General features: G+C 37.6%; 1 protein-coding gene across 2 annotated transcripts in view; it reads left to right on the forward strand.

Moving 5' to 3' along the window:
• Positions 1–12,890: 12,890 nt before the first annotated feature.
• Positions 12,891–13,400, forward strand: part of LOC134820566 (fibropellin-1-like) — a 42,647-nt gene continuing 42,137 nt past the window's right edge. For both annotated transcript variants that reach the window (XM_063831020.1, XM_063831019.1), the window contains exon 1: positions 12,891–13,048. In XM_063831020.1, coding sequence (XP_063687090.1) covers positions 13,003–13,048 — 46 coding nt within the window. In that variant the 5' untranslated portion in view covers positions 12,891–13,002. The remainder of the gene's footprint in view (positions 13,049–13,400) is intronic.

The raw sequence follows: 13,400 nt of genomic DNA on the forward strand, positions 1-13,400 counted from the left end.
TTTCTTGAAAGAGCACACGAAACCTTTGTTCAAGGAACACGGAATACTTGCCGTCCAAAACCTGTACACTTACCATTGTTTCCTTGAGCTCTATAAAATCATGAAATTCCGTGCTCCGATTTCCCTCCATGAAAATTTCACCTGCTCAAGTAGGAAACCCACCCTTATACTAAGCCAAGCAGACCCCCCTGACAACTTCAATAGCAGAACGACTCGTATTTGGAACGTAATTGTGCCTAAGCTTGGTATACGTGACTACTGTCTAAGTGTGGCCTGCCTGAAGTCTAGGATGAAGCAATCACTGCTCGTCAACCAGCATAACCATGCTGATCTTGATTGGACAAACAAAGATTTCGAATGCTCTAATCTAAATTTTGACATTAAGTCTACCCTAGGGTCCACACATCCAAAATGATTATCTTGAAATTGAAAATTAGCTGGGTGTGCATTTTCCTTTGTCTTACTAACGTGTGTGAGCGCAGTGTAGTGAGAAAGTGTTTTTAACAGATTTATTATTAGACTTAGGATTATGATTTTTAATATATTACATTGATATAAGATTTATTTTTGATAGGTACTTAATAAAGTTGATGAATTTCCCTCCCTATTAAAATTTTAAACCCATTTAGTGAAAATTGATAAACGAAGATCTAGATATTGATACATATTATAACCAACATTGCTTATATTCTGCCTTGTAAACAAAGAGCAAATCTTCTTAATGCCTTCTTCCTGTCCTAAAACTAAAACTTCATCCTATTAAAGTAAAGGCCAGTTGTTACCACAAGCTATTATACCGTCCCTCTCAAAAACATGCCTCAGCCTCCATCAAAAACAATTTTAGTTTTCAGTCCTTCTAGTTTCCAAAAATCTACCGAGCTAGTGTTCTGGTGTGCACAAAAGCCCCTAAGCCCGTGCATTCCTTGCCCCGCTAGCTGCCAGTCCTTGACAAACTTCCAATAGCAAAGATCAACTAGTCATTTACAAATTGAGCACTATACAATTTTAATTGTTTTAAATATTTGACTTTGTAAAATGAGCTAAAACATTGATTTATTAGTTAGTAGTTTCATTGAAAACTGTCAACCCCAGAAGAAGCAGGAGATACCCAGCAGTTAAGGTGACAGATGTCGACTTTGCCGACGATCTTGCACTGACAACAGACACCGCAGAGCAAGCGCAAGATCTTCTCCTCAGTGTGGAGCTGGCTGCTAACTCCGTTGGACTTCACCTCAACGAGATAATAATAATAATAATTCTATACAGTTACATAATTGTAACAATTATGGCCCCTTATTGTGGGCAGAGTATGTGTCTTTGTTAAAGTGTCCTGGTATAAACTTATCTGAGTGACTGCATTAAAATAATTTAAGGAGAGTTCTCTTAAAACTTTAAAACAATGGGGATAACCTCAACGAGAGTAAGACGAAGTACATCAGAGTCAATCTCTCTGAGTCTGACTCTACCGTCATTAAAGCAGCAAGTGGGCAGGAGATAGAGCAAGTAGATGACTTTGTCTACCTTGGAAGCAGAATAATGAGTGCGGAAAAGGACTTTGATGTTAGGAAAGTAAAGGCATGGGGGGCCTGTCATCAGTTAAAGACTACCTGGAAGTCTGGAATGCGCAGGGACTTAAAGATCCGTGTCTTTCGAGCAACGGTTGAGTCCGTACTCCTGTACGGCTCTGAAGCTTGGACGATAAGCCAATCCATGACTAAGCGGATCAATGGATGCTACACTAGAATGCTCCGGATGGCCTTGAACATACGTTGGCCACAAATCATCAACAACAGTGATTTATACAGCAACATCCCCAAGCCATCAGCGATGATAGCCTCCAGAAGAATGAGACTGTCTGGACATGTAGCCAGGCATGACGACCTTCTGGCAAACCAACTTCTGTTCTGGGACCCTCAGCATGGATACAGGAGACCGGGGAGGCCCCACCTTACGTTTCTGGACATGCTAAAGAAGGACACCAGCCTTTCCTGTGTTGAAGAGATAAGATCTGTTATGCTTGACCGCGACGTGTGGCGAGGAATTGTAGCTGCTTGGACCAAGAAGCCGACTTAAGTCAAGTAAGTCATTAGTTGAAATGTTTCTGTGTAGAAGAAAGTCGTCTCGTGTAATCAAATTGCATGACTGCACCTAAATTATTGAATTACTTTAATATCCTATGGCTGCTATATATTTCCTGATGCCCTAACAACTGGTAAGATAATACCTGTATAGTGTATATAAAAAAGGCAACCATGTATGAGGTGCCTGGTGCATGAGTGAGCTACAAACAACTGATCCAACTCACGGGTAAATTTTAAATTGCCCAGTTTACTGTACTATGGCTCGCTTCTCTCGCGATTAAGGTTGATTGACAACTTTAATCTTTACCAGCTCATAGTGGCCCAGTTAAGTAGTGCAGCGGTACAATCTCGCGAGAAACATTGTTTGATGTATGGCACGGCTCAACAAAGCATCGACAATCGAGCTACAGCATAGATGTACAAAGGGTTTGGCACATTAAATAGAGCAAAGCCGACATCGATTTTGCAAGATGTAAAATAATAGTGATCAAATTAATCTATGATCATAGTTTAAATTTATCAAACTAAGATTGTATTGTGAGAAAATGTAAATACTAGACATTCAGAAGCATAACGATTATCTTTATTTCCACCCTTTTGTGGCAAAAAAGCGATTTATAAATCGTTATTCCACTGGGAAGTATGAATAGGGTTATCTTTTGGGGATGCTTTTTGAATTTATTTGAAATTTTTTAATAAAGTTGTAGTTAATAATTTATTAATTTTGGTGGTAAGATATTTATATTTTTCCATATAGTGATTTGATACTTTGTATCTACATGTATGATGATGTTATGTCATAATTTTTACTTTACTTTACTTTATTCAATGCATTAAAAATAGGTTAGTGATGGTTTTAAATTAATTTCACAAAAATTATCTTATTTTTGCAGCATAACTTTACAATATGATGCCCCATCACCGTCAAATGTTTAGTCCCCGACCAAATTTTTCGCAGATTTTACTGTTACCTTCTTTTTAAAACACCAGTATAATTATTCACTTACAAAACTACCAGCCAGGCAGCCACAATACCAGAGGGGAAAATAATTTGGATCTAGTGCCAAAGCTGAGGTAAACAGGAGCCGCTTCATATTATAAACAGGCAGTGACACTAGCGGAATGTACTCACTGCAGTAAATGGGTACTTGCCACCCCATGGCAACATATTTTAAAAATATACTGGAAGGAACCCATCTAACTCTAAAGTAGTGTCAAGAGGCAAAAGAAAGATGACCTCCGAGATTCAAAGGTTAGTCAGTGTGGTTTATTTAAAATAAACAAATCAAAACTAACAAGTTATACAACTTAATGCTAAAAGATTGCTCCTCGAAAGAAATATGGCCTATGGTGATGATGGCATAGCTCCAGAGATTCTCAAAAGAGTTGACATGGACGACCTGATTCTAGAGTTCTGTAACAGCGCTCTGGTTGATGGAAAAATTCCTGATCAATGGCAGCAACTCAACATCGTGCCTGTGCCAAAGAAAGGAAATCTAACTAAAGTGGATAACTACAGAGGAATTGCTCTTACATCCATTGTTAGTAAGACCCTGAATCGTATGATCCTTTACAGAATCAAACCAGCGATGGAGAAAATCCTGAGGATCAACCAAAACGGATTTCGGGAGGGACGCAGTACCACCAGCCACATTCTGTGTCTAAGGAGGATCTTGGAGGGGGCTAGAGACAAAAACCTGACCGCCCTTCTCTTGTTCATCGATTTTAAGAAGGCCTTTGATAGCATTCATAGGGGTATATTGATGAAGATACTCGTGGCATATGGGATACCAGATCCCATTGTTAGGCTGATAAATGCTATGTACAAGGACACCATGGCACGAGTCATCACGGAGGATGGTCTGACTGAAGCTTTCCTTATACTTGCTGGAGTTATGCAGGGAGATACACTGGCGCCCTACCTCTTCGTGATTGTCATTGACTATGTGATGACAACAGCACTTAGAGGCAAAGATCTGGGCTTCACTGTCAACCCCAGAAGAAGCAGGAGATACCCAGCAGTTAAGATGACAGATGTCGACTTTGCTGACGATCTTGCACTGACAACAGACACCGCAGAGCAAGCGCAAGATCTTCTCCTCAGTGTGGAGCTGGCTGCTAACTCCGTTGGACTTCACCTCAACGAGATAATAATAATAATAATTCTATACAGTTACATAATTGTAACAATTATGGCCCCTTATTGTGGGCAGAGTATGTGTCTTTGTTAAAGTGTCCTGGTATAAACTTATCTGAGTGACTGCATTAAGATAATTTAAGGAGAGTTCTCTTAAAACTTTAAAACAATGGGGATAACCTCAACGAGAGTAAGACGAAGTACATCAGAGTCAATCTCTCTGAGTCTGACTCTACCGTCATTAAAGCAGCAAGTGGGCAGGAGATAGAGCAAGTAGATGACTTTGTCTACCTTGGAAGCAGAATAATGAGTGCGGAAAAGGACTTTGATGTTAGGAAAGTAAAGGCATGGGGGGCCTGTCATCAGTTAAAGACAACCTGGAAGTCTGGAATGCGCAGGGACTTAAAGATCCGTGTCTTTCGAGCAACGGTTGAGTCCGTACTCCTGTACGGCTCTGAAGCTTGGACGATAAGCCAATCCATGACCAAGCGGATCAATGGATGCTACACTAGAATGCTCCGGATGGCCTTGAACATACGTTGGCCACAAATCATCAACGACAGTGATTTATACAGCAACATCCCCAAGCCATCAGCGATGATAGCCTCCAGAAGAATGAGACTGTCTGGACATGTAGCCAGGCATGACGACCTTCTGGCAAACCAACTTCTGTTCTGGGACCCTCAGCATGGATACAGGAGACCGGGGAGGCCCCACCTTACGTTTCTGGACATGCTAAAGAAGGACACCAGCCTTTCCTGTGTTGAAGAGATAAGATCTGTTATGCTTGACCGCGACGTGTGGCGAGGAATTGTAGCTGCTTGGACCAAGAAGCCGACTTAAGTCAAGTAAGTCATTAATTGAAATGTTTCTGTGTAGAAGAAAGTCGTCTCGTGTAATCAAATTGCATGACTGCACCTAAATTATTGAATTACTTTAATATCCTATGGCTGCTATATATTTCCTGATGCCCTAACAACTGGTAAGATAACACCTGTATAGTGTATATAAAAAAGGCAACCATGTATGAGGTGCCTGGTGCATGAGTGAGCTACAAACAACTGATCCAACTCACGGGTAAATTTTAAATTGCCCAGTTTACTGTACTATGGCTACTGTACTATGGCTACTGTACTATGGCTATGTACTATGGCTCGCTTCTCTCGCGATTAAGGTTGATTGACAACTTTAATCTTTACCAGCTCATAGTGGCCCAGTTAAATAGTGCAGCGGTACAATCTCGCGAGAAACATTGTTTGATGTATGGCACGGCTCAACAAAGCATCGAAAATCGAGCTACAGCATATATAGATGTACAAAGGGTTTGGCACATTAAATAGAGCAAGCGACTTTTAAATTTTATTGAATAGCGCTGCGTCATTTTTTCAAAAATTATCAAACCGCCAAACTATGAAATATTTAAAAATTTAATGATGGTTTCTCAATTTAAATAAGTAAATCAATTATAAAATATTTTATTTGATGCAACGCAATCCGTTCGACAAGCAAAAAAATTTGCGCGGCTCCCCTGTATCGTAAAAACGCTAGTGAAACAACAATAGCGGGGTCACGACGTGATGCAACAAAAATTATGCGGCATATCTGATTATCTGACATCAAATTGTTAATTAATTAATTTGTAGTTTATTAAATTGCTTTAATTAAACAGTAATTTGAAATTGGAAATAATTTATTACATTTAAATATTGCCGCGTGGACGTGTAAAAAAATTGCTTCGCTCAACGCTTTTGTGGCGCCTGCCGGCCGCCGCGCACTTAAGTGCATACAAGTATAAAAACTTAGCTGGGGACAGTTAAACTTTTAATATTGAATGTTTAAGGTACCTGGATAAATTTAACGTAAAAGTATTTAGTTTCCCTCTAATTTCAATCCTGTATTGTGCATATTAAAAACTAAAAAGTATTTACCTGGGGCCGGGACCTCAGGCTATCATGTTCATAAACACCGATCAATACACAATAGAGATTAGGCGGAATGACAGGCTGAGCGCGGCCCAGTAAAAAACTATGTGATCTAATCCGACGGTGATTCAAAAATCAAAACTCGATTTATTAAGGAAATTGAAAACAAAACTAATAATAATATCAATTAATTCATAAATCATGAATGAAACAAAATTAAAATGTTGTTCCCAAAATGAACAAATTCAATGTCTTTAATTAAATTCCATTTGATTGCGGAAAATTTTGCGCCTTGTTCAGAAAATATTAAATTTGTAAGATATTTCTTATACTTACCTTGTGAAGTTTTACCATTTGTTCAGTTTTTCTGTGATGCTGTTCACAGTTATGAGTTAGACCACTAGCTGCAGCAAAGGGGCGTAAAGGGGCCAAATTTTTTGCCTTATCTGGCCCCTTTGTTCAGATAATAATAAAAATTGGACATTTAAAAGATATTTCTCAGATAACTGTGCAGTTTTACCATTTGCAGATAAGTTATGAGTTATCTCCAGTACAGTGACAAGCGAAGTTTGGCCATTTGCAGCTAAGGGTTAAAAAGAGGCCAACTTTTCGGCTCCTTTGTTCAGAAAATAACAAAATGTTAACACTTTAAAAGATATTTCTCAGATAACTGTGTATCTTAACCATTTGAAGATAAGTTATCTGCAGTGGAGTTAGGCCATCTGTAGTTTGCACAATAGTCACCCCTTGGCCCTTGCACTAGTCCAGATTTACGTTTCTCATTGCTAAAATTCATTCCTTAAAGCCTGTCGGGGGGCGCCGACAGGCAACGTTACGCCACTGTCCTACACCCTACACCCTACCCCTGTTGAACACCATAATTATTATTCCAAAAACAAGCTTGAAAGTTCTGACTCTTATCTCAATTTGCCTCAAACTAAATTTATTGGAATTTATTGGCAGATTTTAACGGCCAGGTAGGTCAGTTGGTTAGGACGCCAGCTTTGCAATCGTGAGGTTGTGAGTTCGAATCCCGCTGTCTGCCTGGTGGTGGGTTGATCAGTATCGTTGACGTTCAGCTAAGGATCCTGAGTGGTCTAAATGAGGAACTGGGTTAAATTAAATTAAATTAAATTAAATGAGGAGCTGCCCATTGCAGCAAAGTCTCAGGCAAAGAAAGTATGTTACACACTACCTTAACCGTCACTGGCCAAACAAATCCTTCGGCTTCCTGTAATTGGCTGGTTACACTTGTGTAACAATGTGGCTGTTGGAATACTCCGAAGTAAAATAAGTGTGAGATTTAAAAAATCATTATTATCAATTTCATTGGGTATAAAATTATTACGTTTTTACTTTTGTCCTCAAAAATATGTTCTACCACGGATTTTGTCTCTTCAAAGCTAATTTTGTGATTTTAGTTATGATTTCATTGTCCACTGCATCGTAGAATCCTAAAATGAAATCTTTGTTTCACTTAAGTTAAATCTAACATTACATAGGTAAGTTTTGTGAATTGCTATATATTTGGTTTATATATTTATGATAGTCGATATAATATATACTAATTGTGTTCTATTTCAGAATGTGCCACAAACATGTTGTCTGTGGGGTTTGATAATTACTTGTAACAACTGGTGTGTTTCATTGCATAGTGATCCATTTAAAGTTAACAAGTTTCACCACTAGGCATGATATATAGAGGATCGACTGTGTGAAATATGTCAAGCTGTTCACTTTGGCTAGTTAGAAGTTACTGTTGTACATTAGCCGAGTCCTCATATACAGTTTTAATTTTATCTTTCATGAGATACACAAAAATGATATGATCCACCTTTTTGACACCTGTATCTTGCATGATAAATGTACAACAGCTGAGTAGTTGATCACCAGCCTTATCCTTTGCAAGAGCCACCATATTTGTTTTCAGCATTTTCATGGATTACCTATTACATAAATCATGAAAGGTTGACGATGGGGTGACGTTATATAAGAGCAGGCTCATAATATGATCTTTTCGACAATGTAAAAAATGAGCCAGATATTTTACAATTCACAAGGCTGTCTGACCCCCTCAAAAGAAATGGAGCTCTTAATATTATTAATTCCACTGTTATGTTGGCTACACCTAACATCCATTGTAGATTATGAGTGACATTTCAAAATTGTTCTAAAGGGGGGATGACACGTCTCCAATGTCTCCCGCACCTTATCTTTTCGAAAAAGACAAAGACATTGGAGACATTGGAGACATTGGAGACATCGGAGACACAGCTTTTGGAGACATTGGAGACATTGGGGACATTGGGGACATTGGAGACATTGGCGACATTGGAGACATTGGGGACATTAGGGACATTGGAGACACAGCTTTTGGAGACATTGGAGACATTAGAGACAAAGCTTTTGGAGACATTGGAGACACTGGAGACACTGGAGACATAGATGTATGATTGTGCCACACCCCCACCTAAATGATGAAAGGACTTATTACAAATCAAGAGGCTTGCATATAATAAACATATTGACATGGGTGCAGAGTTGAGTCTGTACGGAACCTAGTAGTTTCAGTTCCTTGTTTAACTTGCTGTACAGCAAGGACATCCACTACTTTAGCCCGGCGAGGCACATAGCTCACTCTACAACTCCGTGTCAAATTTTTCATATATACTAGCCAAGTTCACAAGATATATCCTTGTGTTTGAGAAGCGCTCGTTAGAACTGCTTCCTTTCCCTTCAGTATCCCACAGTCTCTCGAGTTTCGTAACTGCCAGAGAACTCTCTTAAACATCCATCATTACATTCCCTGTACAGCAATTCCTGAATTAACTTCACCAGTGCAGTGGCCAGTGTATAATACACAAAAACATGAAACTAAGATCTGACAGTTTACTGTGACTTATGAGACACCTTACTGGAGAAATAAAGATCAATAATCACAACATTTTTTGCATTTAAAAAAATTGATTTTAAATGAAATTAAAAGAACTGTTAAAATATAAAAGATGAAACGTCAAAACTATCAAAATACATTCCGTCAAGTTTCTAGCCAGAGTCCTCAACGTCGACAAGGGGATGACTAGTGGACCTTGTCATGAACTCATGTCTTCAATGCCCCTAATATCCATTTTATGTCCTTAATGTCCCCAATGTCTCCAATGTCTTTAATGTCTCAAAAAGCTGTGTCTCTAATGTCTCCAATGTCTCTTTGTCTCCAATGTCTCCAATGTCTCCAAAAGCTGTGTCTCCAATGTCTCCAGGACATGTCTCCGCACCCTATCTTTTCAAAAAAGACAAGAGACATTGGAGACATTGGAGACGTGTCATGCCCCCCTCTAAAAATATTTCATTTAATCACTTGGCCCACTCTAATCTCTTGTTTTAGCAGTACTATGGACATTTTTCATGTCTGCATATCTCTGAAAATAACATTAATTTGAATATACACCGATTTCTCAGTACTGTAATCAGATAAAGCATGGTCAGGTGAAGCATGGTTCCTCAGCCAGTCACTTCGTGTTGTGATAGTTAACTATGGTGCTGGAATACTGTACAATCAGATTGTTTTTTGCAATAAAGCAGAAAGCTGTATAAATTTTCAACATTCCTTTTTCAGCACCAAACCTTGCAACATGATCTTTAATATCTGATATCAGTTCCACCTCAATCAGTTTCCAAAGCTGAGCATTACAATAACCTCTAAAATAAACCTCATATCATGTTATAACCTAATATGCTCTGTAAAGATAACGATTTCTTCTAAAATATCTTTGTTACATCAGAGTTATGACATTTTCATTCATCGTCAATACTTAAATAAAGATACTTAAATAAAGATTAGAGCTCCCGAAGAGTATTTCTGCTGCATAATAATATGCCTGTATTCATTGCTTACTCTTTGTCCACCTGATGCGTATGTTTTTCATATGCCATAATTGTTTATTAGTTTATTAGCAATGAGGTAAGTGTATATTTGGTCACTATGAAACCGGAGGTTATTGTAATTAAGCCAAGTTGTGGGTATTTGTTGAACAATGTTGATTGATTAACTATTTGTTGTATATTTGACTCTGTCTCTGATATGAACATAGCATCTTTTCAGTATGTGCCACTTTGATTTATAGTCAGCTTTAGTGGATCTTTCTGTCTCATTAATGGTATTAAAGTATGGTAATGGTATTCAAGTAATAGTATTCAAGTATGAAGTGATATAAACTAAGGCTGTTAGCACAGTCACGAAAAAAACAACCTCCAAATTTCAAGCTTTCAATTTAATTTTATTGCATTAATTTCGAGCTTTTAACGGACAAATTTCCGCACTATGCTGAAACATACCACCATTATGATACCATTAGTTATGCTCTGTTTTCTGTATTTAAGTGGTTTATATAAATGTGAAGTAATTCATGGTATGCAACTACGTAATAAAACAAATCCAGTCAACGTTAACTTCAAAATGCACAAACAGGGAATTTGCCATGTATGGAATAACCAGCTTGCATCCCTGCCGAATATTTTTGTATTGCAATCTGATACAGATACAGCATATTCTGGTACTTTTGTTTGAAGACTCCATTGTGCCGATGCTACCATGGACCGATGTTCAATTTCTAAGTTACATGGTACAATTGTGTGAATTCGGAACGAAGGTTCAATGTTTCCGTTTTCAGAATTGCTCTCAGGTTTATTCTGTGATGCCCAACTTTTAAAAAAAGAAATCAAAGATATCTCAGTTACATTAAGTTCATTCGTTTGTTAAGTATAGTAAAGAGATTTAATTTCGAAGATAAAGAGTGAGCTATATTTGTCAAACGGTCGAAGCCATCTGTATAACTCTGTAACTGATCTGTGTTTTTTCTCTTTTCATATCAGAAATAGGCCATTCGTAGGTTTGCAAAATACGGGCAGCAACCCATCTCTTTCGATTATGATAATCTAAATAACCCGTCACGGGAACGAGAAATGTTTGACTATAGCTGGTATTTTCTCTCCGGCTCCTCCTTCTTTGCTCCAGCCTCTTACTATATCCTTCAACTCGGCAAGCATTCTCTCTTCAGTATTTTTCTTTCTTAGTCTTTTCGGCCTCATTCTCCGGCATCTTACCCCCGGTCTCTGATTAGATTAGCCATGAAAGAATGACCATTGTTTTATTCAAACTGCAAATTATTAATTTGGTCATTTCTCCAACTCTGGGTACTTTCTTTATGCTAAAAATCACAATATATTTTTAATTTCTACACTTTTTACACAACATAAATTACTGCCACTGCACCTACAGCACCATGCTACCCAGTTTTTTAATTCTTCCAGATCAAATTTCGCATCTATACTGGTCAAATTAAATCACCAGAATTCCGCGAGTGTAGATAAGTGGTGACTCTCCTGTGACATCTCACAGAGTCGGTATTTTTCACAAATTCTTGTTTTCTTATGTTTAATAAGTCATGATTTAATTTAGTCATTGCCCTGTTCCACCAAGGTGTTATCACTGTGGGATATAACGGAGCATGAGTTTAAATTTCGGTAACTTTCACAGAATACTGTACACAATATCAGGAATCTGGGTTAGATCTTTAGTGGAAGCTTAAAGGGGCCGATAAGGTTACGACAAAAGAATTCCTCAGTATGTCTTTGCTCATTCCTTTGATATTTCAATTCAGTCATTCGAGGGGCCAGGCGCTGCAGGATCTTTTGTTTTTTATGTTTAAGTTGCCGTCGTTACTAATTAACAAATAATAATGTGGTCATAATTCGATAAATCTAAGTTTGAGGTATGACTTTTCTAATTTTAGGACTTTTTCTAAACTTAAGTGGTCCTTTATAGTGAGAAAAGTTGATTTGATTATTTATCACTTATTTAATCAACTATTGATGAATAGCTAGTTTGTGACTCACAAACATTTCACTTTAACAGCGATCGTTTCCGATTAGTTGTGATGTATGCAACATTTCGATTGCAAGCATGAAATGTCACGCACAACAATAGTTCTCTAATAAATGACAGCTAAAGAGATACCACTTGCGATATAACCGTATCTAGTGTCCAATGTCCATGTCTCACTAGATATAACCGTATCTAGTGTCCATGTCTCACTAGATATAACCGTATCTAGTGTCCATGTCTCACGAGGGTTAGCAAGCATAGACTCTGACAGTCAATAATCTATGTAAACTTCCTTCTCAACTAATGTGAGGTATATCTAGCTGGTTTGAAAGTTGTATATAATGTGTAAGTTGACCCCTGTAATATTGTAATATGTAGTTTTATTGCAAGGCTCTAAAAGACTATGCCAGGTGCATTTATCATCCTGAATATGATATTGTATTCCAATATATTTAATGTGTCATATGCTGCTTCTTTGTTCAATTCTGTGGAGTGTCAAATATGACGGACGTTAGATTACTGTAAGCCTGTTATTTCTATGAACCATCAACAGTATCATATTTAATTGTTAATGTTACAGTAGAAATTCATTGTTGAGCCGAGTGTTGCATCAGGTATCCCAATGGTGTCCCGACTATTGACAGCGGATATTTTGGGCTTAAAGATGACCGCCTCGAAACATGTATTTTTTAAGTGTGACCTTTTATATGACTTTTTTTTCAACTTAGTCATGATAAAGAATATTGCACATTAATATATATTACATTGCTTTAGACAGGTTTTTTTCAATTGATAAATTGACAAATGATACAATATACAATATACAATTGTTGATGATTAATTATGACAACTATCAACTATCCCCTAGTATAGGTAATGTCAAACTGATACTGCAACTCTAGTCAATAGTGATCTCTGTGAACGAAGAACGTCTTTCTACCAAACCCAATCCCCAATCGTTGATCCAAAGTAATTGCAATGCGAGTGTTGGCTTTCGCCACTTTTCTTCTTCTGGCACGATCAGGTATGTGATTTTTGTATTTTATTTTCATGTTTTCACATACGTTCATATTATATAGTTTTCATTAATTTTCGTTATCTATAATTTCAACCTTATCTGCAATAAAGGAGTTGATAAATTGTACATGACATTATTGAATCTGATGTCTTTTCTCAACAAAATTGTCTTCTCTTATTTTGATCTATCAGTCACTCTACAATAAGTTTTATAACAATTTAAAGCTAAATTAAAGCCAACATTCCAGTGTCTCTCAATGTCCTATATGTAGTTACGCAATAGTCGAATTAAATGTGATCTAATGTTAATGGTATTCATCGAGCACTATGATCAAATATCACGTGGCCTAACACGTGGC

Source organism: Bolinopsis microptera, chromosome 9, assembly GCF_026151205.1.
Source record: "Bolinopsis microptera isolate Bmic1 chromosome 9, MBARI_Bmic_1.0, whole genome shotgun sequence".
NCBI classification, from domain to species: domain Eukaryota; kingdom Metazoa; phylum Ctenophora; class Tentaculata; order Lobata; family Bolinopsidae; genus Bolinopsis; species Bolinopsis microptera.